The sequence below is a fragment of the Lynx rufus genome, unplaced genomic scaffold (genome assembly GCF_022079265.1).
Source record: "Lynx rufus isolate CCGP_SWC_20201006 ecotype Redwood Valley unplaced genomic scaffold, mLynRuf1.p SCAF_17, whole genome shotgun sequence".
Lineage (NCBI taxonomy): Eukaryota > Metazoa > Chordata > Mammalia > Carnivora > Felidae > Lynx > Lynx rufus.
Genome location: NW_025814831.1, coordinates 39,114,567 through 39,136,309, shown reverse-complemented (window position 1 = coordinate 39,136,309; position 21,743 = coordinate 39,114,567). Strand labels below are relative to the sequence as shown.

The 21,743-nt window shown below is 37.6% G+C and overlaps 1 protein-coding gene across 1 annotated transcript in view; it reads right to left on the bottom strand.

The window, feature by feature from the left end:
- The window catches only part of KCNH5 (potassium voltage-gated channel subfamily H member 5), a 303,474-nt gene that overhangs the window by 51,069 nt on the left and 230,662 nt on the right, over positions 1–21,743 (bottom strand). Inside the window, exon 10 of the mRNA XM_047079822.1 lies at positions 8,083–8,279. Within this exon, the coding sequence (XP_046935778.1) occupies positions 8,083–8,279 (197 nt within the window). The remainder of the gene's footprint in view (positions 1–8,082; positions 8,280–21,743) is intronic.

The following is a 21,743-nucleotide window of genomic DNA, read 5'->3' as shown; positions in this document are numbered from 1 at the left end:
CAATCTGGAACCACAAGAGGAGTTTCTACTCATTAACATAATAGATGTGGTATTTAAAAACATTATTTTATTAAGTTTATTTATTTATTTTGAGAGAGAGCACATGGGAGGAGCAGAGAGAGAGAAAGAACCTCAAGCAGACTCCACACTGTTACAGTGTGGAGCCCGATGTGGGGCTCAAACTCACAAATCGTGAGATCATGACCTGAGCCAAAATCAAGGGTTGGTTGCTTAACCACTGAACCACCCAGATGTCCCATAGACATGGCCTTTAAAAGGGAAGCCCAGTTTATTGCACAATTTTAGGACTATATTCACATTGTTCGGTCTTAACTATTTTTCTTTCTTTTCAAATTTCAGTTAGCGATCTCTTCCCAGTTGGTTTTTTTGGAACTGACCACATGGTTATCTTAGTTCTCATTCCTAACAAAGAATCGTCCTCGGTATCAGCTCATTCCCTGTCTGTTTCCTGCTGTCAGATCTCATACTTTCCCAATTCTGTATGAAAATACTTGTTTTCCTTTTATTTCTTTCTTCCAATCTTCCTTCCTCCCCCTCTTCCCCCTTTTTAATCAACAAACATTTTTAGTACTAATAAATGTCACTTCTGGCAGGAAACTTGTCAGTATTTTTTTTCATAACTTCTAATGTGAAAGCGCTCAATTCTTAAGAAAATAGGTGTAAAAAATAGGAGTTTTGTTTAATGTGAGAAATTTCCTTTTTTACACATGTTTATCCTAACAGGGTGGCAGCCAGTATAGTTCTTAAAAGTATTAACAAGATAGCAGAGAGTATATTAGAAACATAGTATTATCAGCAAAGCAGTATTTTACCGTGTTCAGTAACACTTCTTGAACAACACTGATATGTCGGAAGTTCCATGCTTTTACTAAAAATGAGACCCTTCACAACGCAAGCAGCACACCCGCTGTGGGCCACACCACACACATTGGCTCGCACTGAGACTGGGAATCCTGTTCACAACTCTGAACACTGCCGATAGCCTGGTTTTTCTGCTCTGCTGTTACTTTTATCCCTAATCATGATGTGAAAAACACTAAAATCAGTCTACGAATCACAGGCAAACTCATGACGTCTACCTTCCTTTTTCCCTGTTAAAAATGAACACAGCCAAGTATTGCATTTTACTCACAGTCTCCGACACAAGGCTTTTAAACTAGGCTAGCTAGTAAAAATACCACCAGCATGGAATTCAAAGGACTTGGATTCCCATCCCAGACCTGATGCTTATTTGCTAAGCAAACCTGAGCAAGTCACTTAATTCACTGGGTCTCAGTTTTCTCATCTATAAAGAAAATAAATTGGGGCGCCTGGGTGGCGCAGTCGGTTAAGCGTCCGACTTCACCCAGGTCACGATCTCGCGGTCCGTGAGTTCGAGCCCCGCGTCAGGCTCTGGGCTGATGGCTCGGAGCCTGGAGCCTGTTTCCGATTCTGTGTCTCCCTCTCTCTCTGCCCCTCCCCCATTCATGCTCTGTCTCTCTCTGTCCCAAAAATAAATAAACGTTGAAAAAAAAATTTAAAAAAAAAAAAAAAAGAAAATAAATTGGACTAGGGGGTCTGCAAGATCATTCCTTCCTCTTGAATATTATTCTGTTTAAAATGAAATCCTGGGGTGCCTGGGTGGCTCAGTCAGTAAGCATCCAACTCTTGATTTCGGCTCAGATCATGATCTCACGGTGGTGAGACTGAGCCCCAAGTCAGACTCTGTGCTGAGCTATGGAGCCTACTTGAGATTCCCTCTCTGCCCCTCCCCTGCTCATGCTCTCTAAATAAATATACAAATAAATAGAAATGAACAGTCACAATTAAAATAAAATATAAAATAATGAAATAAAATAAAGTAAATAAAATAAAATAAAATAAAATAAAATAAAATAAAATAAAATAAAATCCTAATGCCAGTCATGTCATCATCACCTCCTGGAATCCCTCCCTGTGTCTTCCTCTGGGATGAGTTGGATTCATCTCCTCTATGACCCCCACCCACACTCTCTACCCTGAATGTAATCCTCTCATTGCATTTATCGGGCTCTGTTAGGATTTATTTGACTCTTGCTAGACGGCAGGCCCCTAGAGAGCAGGCACTGGGCCTTTTATCTCCATGACCGCCTAGGTATGTAGTAGGGCCGTGATGGATGCATACTGATATACACTGAGCCAGCCAATACTCTCTGTGCCACACTTCGTCAAAGGGTCTTGTCAGAAAAGGTACCAAAAATAGCAAATAAAACTCCTCACTCATCCAAATAGTCAGTCTGGAGGAAAATATGTTCATGCTAGCTTGAAAGTGAAGGAAATATTTAGAAACAACTCAAAATCCCAACCACACTTAATGTGGCCATAAGTAAATGTTTAGCAGAGACCACACTGTTTGAATAAACAGAGTAGGCACAGTGAGCCACTCTCACCCCTTAACCTGACGGGAACCCTCCTGAAACCGAGTTCCCAGGTGCCAGCCAAGAGCCTGCTCTAGAAGCAGGTCTTCTAAAGCACAGCAGTCACACCTGCTATGTTAACTCTTTTTACACAGACAGTAAACTTCATTGCATCACAACTAGGCAGAATGAGCAGAAGTGCACGAATTGCTTCAACAGTCTGATTAAAATCCTTTACAATTTAGAGATCACCTGTGCTGGGTGTGCCGCTTGCCTTTTCAGACCTGGACCTGAGGGTTGGTCCTCAAGTTAATAAGCACCATTTTGTCTGGGGCACCTGGGTGGCTCATTCAGTTGAGCATCCGACTTTAGCTCAGGTCATCAGTTTGCGAGTTCGAGCCCTACATCAGACTCGCTGCTGTCAGCACGGAGCCCACTTTGGATCCTCTGTCCCCCTCTTCCTGCCCCTGTCTCACTTGTGCTCTCTCTCTCTCCCTCAAAAATAAATAAACATTAAAAAAGAAATTGATAAACACCATTCTGGCATTCCAGGAAATTGTAGCTTCACTTAATTAAGTACATAAATACATAACCCAAGTCAGCGAGTGAGCCAACCTTCCGCTGTTGCTCTCCATGCCTTTTCTGAATGTGTTTAAACTTACTGAAAACTATGGAATTGTGTTCTTATTATTGAGAAAAATACACCAACCCGTCCTTTTGTTCAACTTAGTTCAGCTTCTGACTGTCGTGTGGGGGTTCTTGATCTCCAGCAGTCTAGGGAAGCCTGTGTTGCTTTAAATGCACAAAATAAAATATATAGTATTGCAAATGGAAAAAAAAACATTATGTTGAAGTCCAGTTATCAAAATATTAAAAAAGAATTCACAAAAAATAGTCATCTGTGCTTTTTTAACGCAATAACCTCATCTTAGTAGCAGGTTTATAATAATTTCCATAATTATTAAGCAGTGATGAGCCTAAACACTTCAACAAGTACAATATAATAAGAAAATATCTATGAGTTCTTTTGGTAAAGAAATAATACTATTTAATAATACTAATATATACTAATAATTGTAAATAATACTATTTAATAATACTAATATATACTAATAATTGTAAATAATACTATTTAATAATACTAATAATACTGTAGTATGTTAGCAACCTTCATGATTGAAGAAAAAGCTAAATTTCACTTAGAAAATAAAGGAAATTAAGATGTAATAATTTTTCTTATCCAAATTTACAGGCTTTAGGTAAAAATTTCAGGCTTCTACTATCATGAGATCAAGAGTTCATAAACTCATTCCATTTAGTTCACAAACATTTGGACCAAGAGCAAGCACACTTGGATTCATCAGTCTGGCATTCATCAAGCTTGCATTGTTTGACCATGTTATCTTTAAAAAAGCCAAAGCAAATTAGTTACAAAACTAGTGTGGTTTTGTGTAAAAATTTGCACCTCTGGATTCTCTGGGGAAAAAAAAAAATATGCAGACCAAGCAACACTGGGCTGGCATTCCAAGGCAGTGTGCAACCAGACCAAGGAGCCCCTGCTCCTCTTATGTATGGTGTGAACACTGGTCTTCAACAGCCACGGGAGCCTTGCCTCACTCGTGCATTTTATTGACCTGTTTCTGCAGCCACCTCTCATGTATGGTATTTTCCATTGCATGATAACCTGTGAGCGGCAAGTAATAGAGATGTTTTCTAATATAAGGGGGAAAGAATTGTATTTGCATTCTCATTGTCCTTCCCAGCAATTGACACACTAAGGCCCATGGAAGCTACCTGTTTGTGTAGATAAAATTTTGCTAAAGCACAACTATGCTCACTTATTTACATATTATCTTTGGCTGCTGCTGTGAACTGAACTGTATCTCCCCAAACTTCGGATCTTGAAGTCCTAATCCCCTAATATGATATTTGACAAAGAGGTTTTGGGGAGCTAATTCGGTTTAGGTGAGGTCATGAAGGTGAGGTCCTCATGATAAGAATTCTGCCCTAAAAAGAGGCACTAGAGAGAGAACTTTCTCTCTCTCTCTCTCTCTCTCTTTTTCTCTCTCTTTCTCCCTCCCTCTCTTTCTGTCTCCCTTACTCACAGCCATGTGGGGACACAGAGAAAAGGCAGAGGTCTACAAGCCAGGAAGAAAAGAGCCCTTACTGGGGTACCCAGCTGGGTCCCGCACCTTGATCTCGAACTTCTCGGCCTCCAGAGCTGTGTGAAGTAAATTCCTGTTGTTTAAATGTACAGTATTTTGTTAGGGCTCCCTGAGCTAAGACAGCTGCTTTCACACTACAGTGGCAAGCCTGAGTCATTGACACAGAGATTCTGTGGCCTTCAAATCCTAAAATATCTACTGACTGATTCTTATCAGAGAAAGTTTGCCAACCCCTGCTCTAGTTGATGGATGGAATTACCAGTTCTAGTTCTAGAATTTGTATAGAGAGGAACTTAAGGATGGTTAGCGGGATCTATGTTGGCATAACAAATATCTTATCTTCCCATAATGGAGATGGGGCAAGCAGCTAAAGCACTGACACACCCCCCCATTATTGTGACCACCAGGAACCACACACTTTACAGACCTCTCCACTGAGCCACCTCATGCGCTCATGAAACCAGAGCTGAAATCCGTGATGGCTGAAAATCTGGGTTCCAAATCCACTCCCCCCAACTCACTAGGGACATGCCCTTAAATGATGGTTATGATAGCTGTGGATATCAATAGCATACTACGGACGTAGTTTTGATTATGCAATTCACAACAAATGTGCAATTCACAAAAAATATTCAATGCAGGAATGCTTGCAATAATAGCAATAAGAACAAAATATCCTTTTATTAGGTTCACCTGAGTGGCTCAGTCAGTTAAGCTTTGACTCTTGATCTCAGCTCAGGTCTTGATCTCAGGGTTGTGAGTTCAAACCCCGCGTTGGGCTCCAAGCTGGGTGTGGAGCCTACTTAAAAATATATATCCTTTTATTAATAGCTCTGTGGGGAATGAAGTGAAAGTGACTGAGGGAATGAGAAACTTATGTGTCTGTGGAATATTGTTGTGGAAAAAAATATATCAAGTACTTGACAAGCCAAAGCAACATGGTATCACCTAAAGAGTTAGGTTTTAGAATCAGACAGGGATGGATTCGAAGGCAAACCCTGACCCATAATTGATTTGGTAACTAGCTGTCCCCTTCCCAGAACCTCAGCTTTTTCTTCAATGAAGTGGAAATCATAGTGCCTCATCTGTGGGTTATTAAAATTTCATAAGATCAATTATTAAATAAAAAAATGTGTTGAAGTGCACAGTTTTAAAATAGGCTCTGAAAATGATATTCTCAAGAGTCATTGGAGGATATTTTCTGTTATTTTTATGAGAATACTTTTTAAAAATTTTTTAATGGTTATTTATTTGAAAGAGAGAGCACAAGGCAGGGAGGGGCAGAGAGAGAGGGAAAGAGAGAATCCCAAACAGCCTCTGCCCTGTAAGCACAGAGCCCATCACGGGACTGGACCCCAAGAACCAAATCGTGAGATCATGACCTGAGCTGAAATCAAGAGTCGAATACTTGACCGACTGAGCCACCCATCCTGAGAATTTTTTTTTTTCTGAGAACAAAGTGACACTGACCGACAACACACCTGTCCCCACATTTTGCCAAGTTATTGAGACCATCCATCAATTGAAGAAGGGCTAGAATTTATAAAAAAAAATTTTTTTAAATGGACACAGGTTGTAACAGGGAACAGAGTATATAGGGAAGAAGCCATTTGATGTAACTTGGGCACCAGTACCTGCAGACGTGGGTGCACCACCCCCGGGTCCCATTAAAAAACACACAGTTTCCTGTCTCTAGCTCTCTTCCTAGCAGAGGTAATCATGCAGGTGTGTGCACTCAGCATTCACAACAGTGTGTGGGTGGGTGGGTGTGGCGTACATATGCTCAGATGTGTGAAAGAGAAAAAAAAAAAAAGAGGCAATAGAGCTCTGTGATGGACTCATTCTGAAGAACCAGAATTTATTTTCTACTGGTAATTATCCCTCTTTGAGACCTTGCACTGCAAATATATCAGTTGGTTATTTGATATTAATCCCTCTGGGCCTGAGTTTCCCCATGTGTTTTGAAGGGAAAATAACTGTCCTTTTTTTTCCACAGGAATATTACAAACATCAGATGAGGTACTGTGTAAACAACATGCTTTGAGGAGGACAGTGACAAATAGGATCTGTCCTGAGGACCGTAACGATGATGGATAGGGGTTTCGGTGATCTCGCGGTGTGTGGGAAGACTCCAAAACTGGCAAAATTTATACTGGAGAAGACTTAATAAGATGTAAGAGTTTCAAATATCTAACGGGCTGCCTTGCAGAAGAGGAATTTGGCACTGGGGAAGGTAGAGCATGGACTAAAGGAGACTTATTTCTGCTTAAAAGGGACTCTACACTCCCTGATGAATAAACAAGAAAATTCCACGTTTAGTTCATATTCGGTACCCCTCTTCCCCATTCATCACCATCTTCACTTTCAATTACATGTACAAATCTGTGTTTCACATATTTGTGTTTCATATACCAGTCACACTTGGCTGTAAGCTCCTTAAGCATTGCGGCTCTAGTCCTCGTGCTCACAACAACTCCTTACGTTTTGTCATGCAGGTTGTGAGTGCTCAATAAACATTTGTTAACAAAAATATAACCTGAAAATGTTACTCAAATGTAGATCCAATGTTGTGACACAGCTGGGAGGAATATGACTCCTGCAGTCCTATCCTCTCTTAGAACCCCAAGTAGGGAGCTATATTGATTTGCTTATGTTCATTTCTCTGCTGCTGCAGTAGAGATGCTGATTTGTCTCATGGCTTGATTTTTCTCCTCCATGTTAACTAAAGGGAAAGTTCTATTTAAGGGGGCAATGGGAAGGAAGCTTGCTATTTCAAAATACTTCACCATAGACAGGCAATTATTTTAGATGAAATTCCTTAAGTGCAGTTGTCCAAATGTGTATTTCATTCTTGGCAATAAAAGGGCCCTAGCCAATGTCCAATGACCCATAAATCATAGCTAGGGGATGTCTTTATGCAAATTAAATTTGTGTCACGGTCATCAATAAAAAAGAAAACGGCCACGAAGATTGTATTTGCAACAGCAGTGCAAAGTTAAGGATTGCTATACCAATTTGTAGGACATGTCAGTGTGGCTAATTATTTTTTAAGATAGTATGCTTTGAAAGAATTCACAGGTAATATGCTTTATGAATTGATCATTAAATGAGAAAGGATATTTAAATGGAGTCAGGAATATAAAATAAACATTCAGTCTGATTAACCTTACCAACTTAAAAAATCCACATAATAAAGTAAGGGACACTGACGTTATTTTTATGGCAGTTATCATAAACCCCAAGAACTAATTATATTATAGTACAGTATGCTTGTTTCTCAACTCTGCCTTTCATTTTACTTTTAAATTATAAAGATTCAAGTCTTTAACCACATACTCAGGGTTTCTTCCCCCCTCTTAAAAAGGAAACAAAATATAAAGAAAGGGAAAGAATTATGTCACTTCAAATCAATGAGAATGTACGAGTGCAAAATGAAATACCTTTTCCACACCTCAGCTAATAGAGCATGACATATTAACTCTATCGATACTAATAAGGGGAAGTGGATACATGCAACATACCCGTTTCCTTAGATTACAAGTGAGAGTGAGATTCCTTGAGAATGAGTTTGCAAAAGCTGTATAAAAGTCCAGGACTTTGAGCAAGGCTTCTCGCTTGATGATGTGGAGGTCACAGTATGTTAGTGCTCGGACATTGGCACATGCGTGAGCGAGGGTGGTTTCCTTCCAGAAGATGTCTCCAAATACGTCACCTTTCCCTGGAAAATGGTATAAGATAAGTATTCAAGTACCTATACTAGTTCTTATCCTAATCACTATTTTTATTCAGTTTCATATATGGTATTGATATACTAGCATAATTTAGAGCCTGAGTATATAACCCCATCCAGATACATATAACGATGTACAACACTGTCATATAATATGTAAAGTAACATCACCCTGAATGCAGTTCTTGATGGAAAATCTGGAGTGGTATGAATAAATGAAATACAACAAAGACAAAAATCGTATTTTAACAAATAGTTTCATTATCTTCTGCCATCATCACTTGTTCCATCTGACTAGAAGGAGCAAAGGTGACTTTTTAGTTTCATCCTTTCTTCTGCTTCTTCTGTAGAGATGACAGAATGCAATATAGAAGGATCTGCTGTTACAGTATTTATAAATCTGGAACTGATTGCACATATATTAAACATACATTATTCAGCAACTAAGTCTTATGCTCCAGGCAGACTAATACTGGCCATGACTTATTCCCCAGGGATGCCTTTCCATCTCTCCTGAGCCAACCTTTATGCAAGGCCTCAGGGCCCAGCCCCGGGGGGCTCCCCATCCACAACTACAGAGCCTAAGAAGCTGAGTTGGGGAAAACATGGAGACTCAGATTTGTTATGCTATCAACAGTTCCCTAAAGAGTGCTATACTGTAGTGAAATGTGGATATCTTTTTGAAATTCTGGAAATCACACAGAAATCAACTCTTCACTTCAGAGCAGCATCCACTGGTGAGCTGAACTCCACAGTTCACCATTCCAAACCAAGAGTACTCAGTTGCCCAAACAAGATGGGGATAAGGAAGACTCAGAAATTAAGGCACTGTGCCAAAGATATGCTTTCTATACTCTAACCACAGAAATGAGTAAATATCTGCTTTCATCACAAAGATTGAAGTCAGAAGGGACAAGAAAAAAGGAAGAAGAAGAAGGGAACATCTTATAACACTTCAGGCCAGCAAGATTACCAGAGAGAAAAGGCAACATGTAACCAGAGAAACGAGGGAGAGAGAGAGAGAGAGACAGAGAGACAGAGATTGAGGTTGAGTGAGATTACACATTCTTGCCCACATAGACAGTTTGGAAATCCTTAAAGAACCATGAGGCACTCCAGGATAGAAAGAGAAAACATGCATATATTGAGAAAGTGGTTACAACTATCATGTGATCATATGATCAGCATAAGGTAACCATAATGGATATTTAATTAATCTTGAGCATTTGTTTCCAGACACTCCAAAATTTTCTTTTAGTTAGTGACAGTGACAATTCAACGGTCTGATAGCCTTACATTTGTCCAAGGAAGGTTAATTAGAGACCTGTGACCCAAGGTAAGTCTCTGGGGTTATACAGCATCATAGATGACCTAAGGGAGACTTTAGGTATAGAAATTTAAAAAATAAGCCCTACCTCCACTTACACAGGTGAATTTTAGATATCTGTAAGTGGCATTATCTAAATTTTAAACAAGTAATTCCAATTGTAAAGAAATACATATTTATTCTATTTGCATTATCAGAAGTACCACATTGAATTATAAAAATGTTCATTGAATGAGCACTGAGTAATGTATGGAAATGTGGAATCATTATCTCGTACACTTGAAATTAATATAATGCTGTATGTTAATTATACTTCAATTTAAAATAAATAAATAAAAGAATAGTATGCAGCACCCAAGTATCATAAGTTGGAAAACAGTGACAAAAAGGTGTTCACATTATGTAAAATAACAAAGGCAGAATATCAAACCATACACATAGTATGATCTCATTTTATGCACTCTACAAAGCAAGTGCACCAAAATGGTAGGTTCTCTCTGCCTTATGGATACTGGATGGGTTTTATGGTCTTATTATTTCCATTTATTATTTTTTAATCAGAAGACATCAACAACTGTTATATTATCATAGTCCCTGGTGCCATGAAAGTAACAGGGCTTCTAAAGGGCTGCTTTCATGTACCTCTTGTTCCTTTTACTCTATCGTCACTGCTATACTCTCTATACTAGGTTTTTCCTTGAAAAGACAGAAGAAGGATTCTACTTCTTTCTGATTCATTTCTGTGACCCTTTCTCAAACTATCACTTATAATACAGCCTCTGACCTATTTATAAGTGCTCAGTACTCTTCAGCTATCTGATTTTCATGTGCAGTAACTACAATGATAATCAATGTTTTTGACTAAGTAATTTCACTTCCAGGAATCAATCAAGATTTAGGACCAATACATGGAATATTCAGTCACAACCCCAGATTGGTAAGACAAACAAACAAACAAATGAATAAAATATCCAACTATGGAAAACTATCTACATATCAAGCATCAGTTCACATAGAATTAAAACTGTCTTTTGGAATAATGTGCAAAAATGCTTACCTTATAATACTAAATGAAAAAATAAAGATACAAAGTATAATATAATTTTGGTTACAACTACAATAAAGTACATAAAAATGAAACCAAAACTCCCAGACTAAAGTAATTATCAATTAAAAGCACTTTTTCTTATTTTCTTAAAATAAAATATTCATGACAAAACCAAATATACTGTATTTTATTATTCTATGTTATTCTATAGAGGACATGTTATTATTAATTGATAAATTAATTAACTGGTGAAATTAAAATTGTGTTAAAAGCCAAAAGGGGAGTGCCTGGGTGGCTCAGTCAGTTAAACGTCTGACTCTTGATTTTGGCTCAGGTCATGATCTCATGGTTCGTGAGAATAAACCCCACATCGGGCTCTGCACTGACAGCTCAAAGTCTGCTTGGGATTCTCTCTCTCCCTCTCTCTCTCTCTGCCCCTTCTCCACTTATACTCTCTCTGTCTCTCTCAAAAATAAATATAAATAAACATTAAAAAAAAGCCAAAGGGATACAAGACTAGAAGAAAATGCATTTAAATAATTATAGCAACTGGCTTCAGGTAATGTGTTTATTTTTTCTTCTACTTTATGTTTTCCAAATTTTTCTCTAATGAATCTGCCTAATTTTCATTTAAAAATAGCAAGCTACTTTCACAGATGTATTTCCTTACCTATTTTAATAAAACTGAATTAATAAAATATGTAAATAGATCTACAGAATAATAGATGAATATTCATTGATTGATTAGTGTAGCATCATGAGTAAAAGATACCCCATATATAAATGAATTTCCCATTGCCAACATAGACCATTTTTTAAATATTTTTATTTATTTTTGAGACAGAGAGTGAGGTAGGGGCAGAAAGAGAGGGAGACAGAGTATCTGAAGTGAGCTCTGTGCTGACAGCACAAAGCCTGATACAGGGCTCAAACTCACCAACTGTGAGATCATGACCTGAGCTGAAGTCGGACACTTAACTGACTTAAGCCACCCAGGTGCCCCCAGACCATTTTTAATTATGGAGGCATTCAAATGTCTGTTACATATTTTACCTAACTGCTGAAGTTAAAAACGTCTGATACATATTTCTATCAAAAATTTTAAATTATTTATTTTTTTCATATCATGGATAAATAAAAAGCCTGTGATGTGGAAAGAATAGCATTAAGCTAGAACATGAACTCATAAGGGCAGGGAATTTTCTCTGGTTCATCCACTCTTGTTATTCCCCAATTCCTAGAACAGTTCAAGCAGGAGCTAAACAGATATTTTTTGGAAAGAAAAATGTGAATGAAAAAAGGGGAGAGAAGAAAGACACAGAAGAACAAATTGGGAAATAAGACATTCAAGTTAGATGTGAGGCTCTACCTGTAATGGTATGGCCTAGATCAAGTTATTCAACTACCTGAATCAACACCGGTTGCTTTGACCCTAAAGCAAACAAGATGAACAAAAACTAATGTTTAAGGTGTCTCTATATCTATAACTCTATGGTAATTCAACTAAAAATCATCAAATTGTATTTTCAAGATAATATTTTTTCTATGTCAAATTGGCAAAAAAAAAAAAAAAAAAGACTAAAATCTAGGGCCTCAACTCCAAATCCTCAACTTGAATCCCAACTGATTCAAGCAAAGTAAAATTTACCCCTGCTCCTCCTCTTAAAAGAAGTTTAGAGAAGCATAGCAAAGTTAATAAATGTGGATAATTCGGCCCTCAGCATTGGAACTCACACTGCATAATAAGCAATATTAATTGTTGTATAACATAGAATTTCCATTAGGATACACGATTTATCAATTGGACATTGATATAATCAATCATTTTAAAGTGTGTTTGCTTTATCCAGTTATCTATACCAATTTATAGTCACTTAATTCACAATAAACTTTTATGGCACTTCTGGAAGATGTGTCTTGTAAATCAATTAATTAATTTACCATTCACAGTAGAGCTGACTAACGTTCTTCTCCAAGGAATATTACGCATATCTACACTGAGTAATCAGAAATCACAGATTGTAGAGACATGGGATCGTGCATGGAATATCCAGTAGCTGCACAAGTTCAGATCTGGGTCCTTCTGTTCGTCTTCGTGGCTATAGGATATTTGATGCTAGTTTTTAGGTCAGCTCTCACTGGGTGCAAGTAGTCTCAGCTATAAACATTTCAGGGCTTGAGAAAACTAACCTTCCCCCAAAGCCCTAAAATTAGTAGAAAAGCTCACACTCAACATGAAAGTTGTTGTTTGGCCTATTTATATATTCTCAGTTCTTTGCATCAAGTCTTATGAAGTATTTCACTTCTAAACCACAGGAAACAGGACAGTAAAACAGGAGCGAATTAAAGATTCAGAGACTATGAAACTGGAAAATGTAAAGACAAAACAGAGATGACAAGTAACAATATAATTAAAGGAGTAGTACAGACCATGGTATATTTAGGGAGTATGATCCCCTGAGGTGCTGGTTTTATAGTCAGAGCTTTTTAAAAAATTTGAAACACATTATTTGGTGAGTTAATGAAATGGGTAAAACAAATGCATTAACGTTATTTCAGTTATTCATCAGTGAGTATAGCTATCTAATATAGCCAATGAATCCCTAAAAATGCAGCATTTGAAACGTAGGTCGTTCCCTGTCTGGTGTAGTCATGGCTCTATGTGATGATTCTTCTATAGAATGGACCTAATCCCTGTATTCACTTTTATCATTAGTCAGCCCTTCACTCTGATTATTGCAGTAGGCTCATAAACTTTATTATGAATACATATGCATAAAAATATTCATTTATACATGAACAACACTAGGAGTTTTAGAATTATGTGATTTTTAATGGACTTTGACTATAACAACACCAAGTGTCATCCACTAATGTTTTAAAGGCATAGAACAGAAAGAATAAGATGATGAGTGTTAAAATTAAGAAATTATATAGGTGTAGTAGAATAGAATCTTTTAAAACATTTAGAATTGATGCCTGCCAATCTTTGGTGATTGATGCCCAAGGTCATTCTGTTCAAAAATTATAATGGATAAAAACCTGAAGACACTTTTAGAGAAGCAAATAATTCTTATATACTAAAAAAAACCACTGATGTAGCTTGTAAATTTTTATTTATACAAAGAAAGAGTCAAATAGCTCCTGCTACGCAGATGTAAAACTAGAGTATCCCGTATCAATAAGGAATGAAGGCAGGGAAGGAGAGTGGGAACAAGACAGGGATGTATAGGTAGGTGTAAGAAAGCTGGGAAAATGCAGATGAAGCTTTCTGTAAGTGGATGCCTCGACCTCAGGAAAACAAAAGAGCAGTAAGAAAGGAGGCTTCATGGCCCCACCCTGTCAAGAGAACAGCAGCACTTAAGGGCAGGGTAGAGGATTCAGCCTAAGAACTGAGACAAGTCCCAAGGTCGGAACAGAGTCAGGGATGGAGAAGTAAACTCTACCTCTTCCAGGAAGGAACTGCAAAGATTTGTGGCCATTCTTGCAATCCTGAGGCATTCTTGAAAGCTTCATTTCCAATTTCATACCTCCCAACTAGGTAGACTCTGAACTCTTCCAGGGCCCAGAGGAAAGACTGGCAAGCAGCATTTAAGATCCCCATCTTGTGTTCTGAGGGCTCCCGAGAGACACTCTGAGCCAGTTTTCCCTGGTCCTAAACACCTGCCTGGCGGTGAACCAGTCACTATGAGGACCATATTTTTAGATAAGTAGGAGATGATTAACCACCTCATAGTCATGTCATATTTGGTGCAGGATTTTTGTTACACTGGTGTGGTATTTAACAGTGTTGTTAGAAAAATCTTTTTTTAATAAAAGGAAACAAATTGGTGACAATAACATAAGCACTATATTTTCTGTCAAGATTAAACCATATAATTGTATAATTTCAAAATTCTATTTAAAAATAGTTAACAGGAACCCATGGGGGAGGGGAAGGGAAAAACAAAAAGAGAGGTTAGAGTGGGAGAGAGCCAAAGGCATAAGAGACTCTTAAAAACTGAGAACAAACTGAGGGCTGATGGGGGGTGGGAGGGAAGGGAGGGTGTGTGATGGGTATTGAGGAGGGCACCTGTTGGGAGGAGCACTGGGTGTTGTATGGAAACCAATTTGACAATAAGTTTAATATATTTAAAAAAAAATTATTTGAAGTTAAATAGATTTTAAAAAATAAAAAAAAAATAAGTATGACCTGGGGTGAATCACCTGATACCATACTGCACAGCCTCTGTTTCTTCATCTTTAAAACGACTATAGTAAATACTTGATTCACAGAGTCGATTAAATGATTTGATATAATAATGCATATAAAATAATGAGTACTCAATGACTATTGGCATTTGTATCAGCCTCTCAAAGGGGCTGAAGTGCATTTTTCAAAAATATACTTTTGATAAATATTAAAAGCAAAATGTATGTGTAGATTTTAAATTTTACTTAAGCATGGGGAGGGGGTTCTTATTTACTAACCACAAATATGGTTTTTCTTTCTTTAAGCCCCTTTTAACTCTTGGGTGTTCATTTTCTTAAAATTTTGTTTTAATGTTTACTTATTTTTGAAAGAGAGAGAGAGAGACAGAGAGACAGAGCATGAGTGGGGGAGGGGCAGACAGAGAAGGAGACACAGAATCCTAAGCAGGTGCCAGGCTCCAAGCTGTCAGCACAGAGCCCAATGTGGGACTCGAACTCATGAATTGTGAGATCATGGCCTGAGACAAAGTCGGGCACTTAACCAACTGAGCCACCCAGGTGCTCCTTAAGTGTTTATTTTCAGTAAAATTAATTCTGACTTGCAGAACTATTTATTCCAGTTGATAGGGAAAGTAATGCTACTTTTAGGAATCAAAGCTAAGTCCCCTTCCAAAGAAATAATTTCAACTTTTCCTACCATGGCCAATCACCATGGTATAAATTAGATTCTTTCTTGATACTGGGAATTCCTGATGTATAACAAGGAAGGAGTGTTTTATTAAAGAGTTTTAAGTGACCTGAGATATTTAACATTTGGCCTGCTGTATTCTCCTTGTTCAAAATGCCCAAATGGTAGTCAGGAAACTTCCTGCAATTCAACATGGTGTGAAAACACAGTAGGGCAAAGTAATGGCTCAAGTCAGGCTGGAAAGGAAACAAGAACAAAATGGCCTCAGAGGCCATGCTAAAAGTTACATTTTATCCTCAAGTTGCTAAAAAGTCAATCTTAATGAGAAGACCACATGGTAAATTATATTTTAGAATGAATATTTGGTGGCCACATAACAAAGAATTGGAGGTTGAAGCTGATGACAGATTGTGAGCTCTCCAGGCCTTTCAGATGGCAGTCACAGCCCAGGACCAAGCTTTTAAAAGCAGTCACCATGTGAAGGGGTATTAAGGATAGGGTGAAGAGATAACAAGGTGATAGAATCAACAAGACTTAGTTTTGAAGGATGATTGGGAAAGAATTTGAAATTGAGTCTAAACTACTAGACTGTAAAGACTTGCATTTTATCCAAAAAATCTACAGGCTGAAGAACTCTAAGTATATAATTTGAACCATACATATGATGTCAGAATCACTACTTTGAAAGTTTAAAACAAGACAAGCATGTAATTTTTTTAAAGCAAATAACTGGCTTGACCTTTATAAAAATGTCTGAATTCACCATGTTCATCATCATAATATGTATAGCAAACCTACCTGGTTCATAGGTCAACATCTCGAAACAGAAACATGGATGCAAAAGAAAATAACTTTGGGGGCTTGGGAAAAGCCCTTTTAAGGATTTAAAGTGTGAAACACTTGACTTCTAATAGCAAGTACGGGAAGAAATCTTAACTGTAGCATGAAAGTCACATTTTCGCAGATTCTCAAAATAGCAAAATATTATTCATTCACATCTTAGAATTTTTTTCTTTTTGGAATAAAAATAAGCAGATTTTGAATTTTGAGCACCATAATTTGTAAGTTTTATTTGATAACTCAAAACTCTTAACTCAGGTACTAGAAATTATTTTTTTATTATTAAGGTTATTTAACTCTGTAATTCTCTGCCTTGCTTCTGCTCCCTGCCCTAACCCCATAACAATATCTAACCCCTCCATCCAAACTACATAAATAAGCATAACTCTCTCAGGAATTTGAATTTACAATTAGAAGACTTAGATACAGATTGTTTTAGATTAAGAACTCCAGCTCTATGATTCTCATCATCAACAGACCCAGAAAAGACAAAATGTGAATGCAGCAAAACAAATATCTTGGGAGCCAGGTCTATCATTCACAGGGAAATGTCATTTATATAGCCCTTAAAGATGCAATATACCTCGCTGAGACACTTAAAAGTAACCTGGCTGTTTTAGCCACACCAGTAAATCTGTTCACATTAGGTAATTATAGGGTAGGAACTAAAAAGCAAGAAGATACTAAAGAATATAAAATATTACATATGCATCATGAACTTAATTTGGAATTTTTTGTGTCTCATAAAAAGTGGGAAGGTCAAAAAGAAAAAGGTGGAGGTGTAAGAACTGAAAGAGCTTCAACTTGGAAAAAGACACGAAAAGCAATTATCTTCACCTGCCCTATTTAGAAAAACATCTTGAAGCCATCCTTCAGTGTTAAAAAAAGAAAGCATTTTGTTGACTACATTTTTAATCTTTCCACTAATTAGTTATGGTTCAGAACGTATTCATTAAACACTTAGCATTTTTGACACACTAAAGAATTATGTACCTACCAAGAGACTGTTGAGAGGCAAAGATCCAAAAGAATGAAACTGCACCTGTTCTTTGGATTCAGCAATTTTAATTAATTTTAAAATGACCTCCCTTCTCTACCTTTCAACTGGCAAACGAATCAATGTAAAAGAGAGAAAATCCTGTTTATTTCTCCTATCAGACCAACTGAGGTAAATCTTCATTTTTCTGAGCTATGCTCGGATGTGAGACATGTTTTTTTCTTTCTGTCTCTTACATAAGGCAAAAAGTCATTAGACCTGATGAAAAAGGACACATTTCAATGCTAAAAGCCACAATTCACAAGGAAGATACAATAGTTATGAATATCTGTGCACCAAATAACACAGCAGCAACCATGAGACAGCACAAACTACAGGAGATACAAGAAGGCACAGATAAAACACATTAATAATAAGACACTTTAACATGCATATATCATGTTTTTCACAAATTTAGATTTGTGGCAACACCATGTTAAGCAGATCTATTTAGCATCATTTTTCCAACAGCATTTACTCGCTTTGTGGTTTTTTTTTAGGTTGTATCTATTTATCTATTTTTGAGAGAGAGAGAGAGAGAGAGAATGCAAGTGGGAGAGGGGCAGAGAGAGAGGAAGAGAGAGTATCCCAGTCAGGCTCTGCGCTGTCTGCACAGAGCCCAATGCCAAGCTCAAACTCACAAACCATGAGTTATGACCTGAGCCGAAACCAAGAGTCTGATGCTTAACTGACTGAGCCACCCAGGCACCCCTATTTGCTCACTCTGTGTCTCTGACTCAAACATTAATAATTCTCACAATACTTCAAACTTTTTCCTTATTATTATATGTTATAGTGACTTGCTACCAGTGATTGTGACCCCCTGAAAGCTCAGATGATGGTTAGCAGTTTTTTTAGTAATAAAATACCTTTTAACTGAGGTATATACTTTTTTCTTAGACATAATGTTGCACACTTTATGGATTACAGTATAGTGTAAACATAAATTTTATATGAACTGGTAAACCAGAAAATTCACTTGACTCACTTTATTGAGATACTTGATTTTTTGTGGTGGTCTGAGACCAAACCTGTAATAACTACCCAAGTATGCCAGCAGAAGACCTAACCAACTTACTAAAAAGGCAGAAAACCCAAAGATATTTATCAAACTTCACTCCCTGATAATTTTTGCAACTTTTCACTAAGTTTGTAATTATGTCAAAATTAAGCTATCAAAAAATGAGAAGGAGAAGAGAAACAGAGCAGAAAAGGAAAGGATAGTCACCAAAATGTTAGGAATGACACTACTGAGTTTCTCTTTTCCTCTCCCTCTCTTAAAACATTGTTAAGGTATGTTGAGTGTTAAATAACCCTCCCACCCTTCCTTTTTTTTTAAGTTTATTTATTTATTTTTGGGAGAGAGGGGGAAGGGGGAGGAACAGAGGGAGAGAGAGTATCCCAAACCCATGCAGACCCCCACATGGGGCTCCAACCTACCAACCATGAGATCATGACCTGAACCGAAACCAAGAGTGGGACACTTAACTGACTGAGGCACCAGGCGCCCGCCACCCTTCTTTTAATCATAAAAGTACTTTAGAAAAGTCTAAAAACATGCGTACTCAATGGAAACCACACTAAGAAGTCACAAAATGGAGCTAGAGTGGGGATCTACAAATCAAGAGGCTGGCTATTAGGAAAAACCTTCCTGGCAGGTTCCAGGGTAGGTTCCAGGCAGGGCTTCAGAGGCCTCCAGGGTGGAACCTGCACATGGCGTGAATACAAGGGCAATCCGACAATGCCCTCGTGCTCCCTCTCCTGCAGAAGTTCTCCAGGAGTCCACCCTCCCAGTCCACAATGTCTTCAGACTGTCTCTCCAATAAACCCAGATTGGCAGAAGGTACCAGGACAGAGTTCCCAAAGATAATCACCACATCTGTCCTGTCATCACTGATCCAAACCACAGACTCCTGTAAGACAGTATTTTTGTCTGGCCCCATGGTGCCAAGGCAGCTGGCCAGCCCATGTGGCCTCTGCCACTATGGCACTTCCCAGCCTGGCCCACCTACTTCCACCCTGAGAGATCACTTCCGGGTCAAACTTTGTTTTTTGTTTTTGTTTTTTTTAAATAAAAATCCTCTTACTGCCCTTTGGCTGAATTAATCTTTGTGAGAGGCCCATGGAAAAAAAGGAAAGAAAAGTTTCCAGGGAAGAGGGATGTACATATAATTTGACTCATTAAACCAAAAGATGAAAAGTCTCTGAATCCCAAGACTTTTTTGAAGAAGATAAACAAAAGCACACAAAGAAATAAAATGTGACAGATATATAATGAGACTGGTCCAATACTCAGGGGCCCTGTGTTCATTTTCACTGTGTCACTGTGCAAAACCAGCTACCATTTTATTTTAAAATGAAAAGAAAATGCATTTTGTCTGTCTCACTGAGCAAATGATTCCAGCTTAACAAACCCAACCCGCGGCACTGCACCCAGGGCTTTCTCCATCCTTCTTTTTAGAAAATAAGTTACCAAGGTGAAGCTGTAATGAAGAAAATGGGGCAAAGTAAATGACAATGAGTACACAGCTGAGGTAACTTATCACAAGGCACACACTTCACTGTAATATATCCGATGCCTGTTCTCCCACCCACCATTGACATGAACATGCAGGAAAAGAAAATACACCTGTTTTATCCTCTTCTTTAAGCAAACAAGAATGGATGTGGTGTGTATATGCTTCATTTTACCACAAAGGATTGTTCTGGCAAAACACACACTTTTTATGAAGGATTACATAGAACGCCTTTATACTCCGGGAAACAAAGCAGAACAACCACTAAGTAGCATTAAACACAGTGCTGACTCTAAAGTGCTATATGAATTTCTCTTGCAAAAATCAAAAATAAAAATATTTCCTAAAAGAAATCTCACCTTAACTGTAATGCTATTTCTCAATAGTGTTCCGTCATTTGCAACCCTGAACCATTTTCTCTAACTCTTACTAATTTTACTGAACCTATTTTCCTATGAAGGCTCACTGCTTCTCAATACTAAATTCTGTCTTATTTCAGGTAATTGTGCTTTTTGAAATCAGTTATTCATTTTTGTGCTGGACTTTACTTTTGTAGCTTCTAAAACACAGAAGTCCAATCTTTTACTTACAAGAGTAAGTGGCATTCAAGCTATGGTAGATTGACCTCAGTAGCTAAAAAAAAAAAAAAAATCCAATAGTTTAAAAATTGAGCTCGTTTTTCATGAGACACAAGCCATGAAAAATATGAAAATGGAGTTGACATCCTGCAATTTTCTTATTTTACTTGAGAGAAAAGGGCTGATTCTCTCTGACCTCATTATGGCTTCTTTTTATTCCTATGTGGACTTCATGAAACTGCTACAGATTTCTGAGTAGGAATAATCTAAAATATTTAGGGGCACTGGGTGGCTCAGTCAGTTAAGCGACCAACTCTTGATTTCAGCTCAGGTCATGAGGTCCTGAGATTGAGCCCCATATCAGGCTCCACACTAGGAGTGGAGCCTGTTGAGGATTCTCTCTCTCTCCTGCCTCTCCCCTGCACATGTGCATGCTCTCTTTCTCTCTCTCAAAAAAATAAAAAATAAAATAAGATAAAATAAAATAAGATAAAATAAAATAAAATAAAATAAATAAAATAAAATAAAATATCATTTAGCATATTTTAACCAATATACACATTACAATGCCCCAAACATGTAATTTCTTAAAATGTTGTTATTTACATACTCTATCTCTGACTCTTTTTTGTTAGTGTAACAATCTATTGGGCCTCTGAATTTTTTATTTAATTTTATTATTAGCCAAATATTTTTTCTTGGTTCACGAATGAATAGAACAAGCTTTATAAACCGAAATTTACTTGCACTATGATTACTCTAACATAATGGGTTAAATTCATTTACCTCCTCATCACTTTCAGCTCGTTACTTAGGTCTGCTGTGGATGAATGAGGCAGAAATATTTAGAATAAGATGATCTGTACTCAAGTCCTAACTCATTTACTAACTAGCTGGGAAAGTCACTAAACTTTTCTGGTCCTCATTTTGCTCATATCTAAAAGAAAGTATTGAGTTAGACAGGTTCTGTTGCCCCTCTGAGACTATCATTCTAGGTTAGCAACCTGAAAATAGTTCCACAAGCCATTTTCACACTTACCAACATGGAGGTACAGACACCTTAGGCTATGACCAGCTCTAGTCTAAAAGGTATTGTCCTACTATTGCCAAAGAAAGTTTAATCAAACCCTTGTGCAGCCCATTAAGCTGTGACCAATACTAATGTTCTTTGCTGAAAGAGCATTACTAGTTTTTACTAAGATTCATTGTCTCATTAGTGACCCAATTT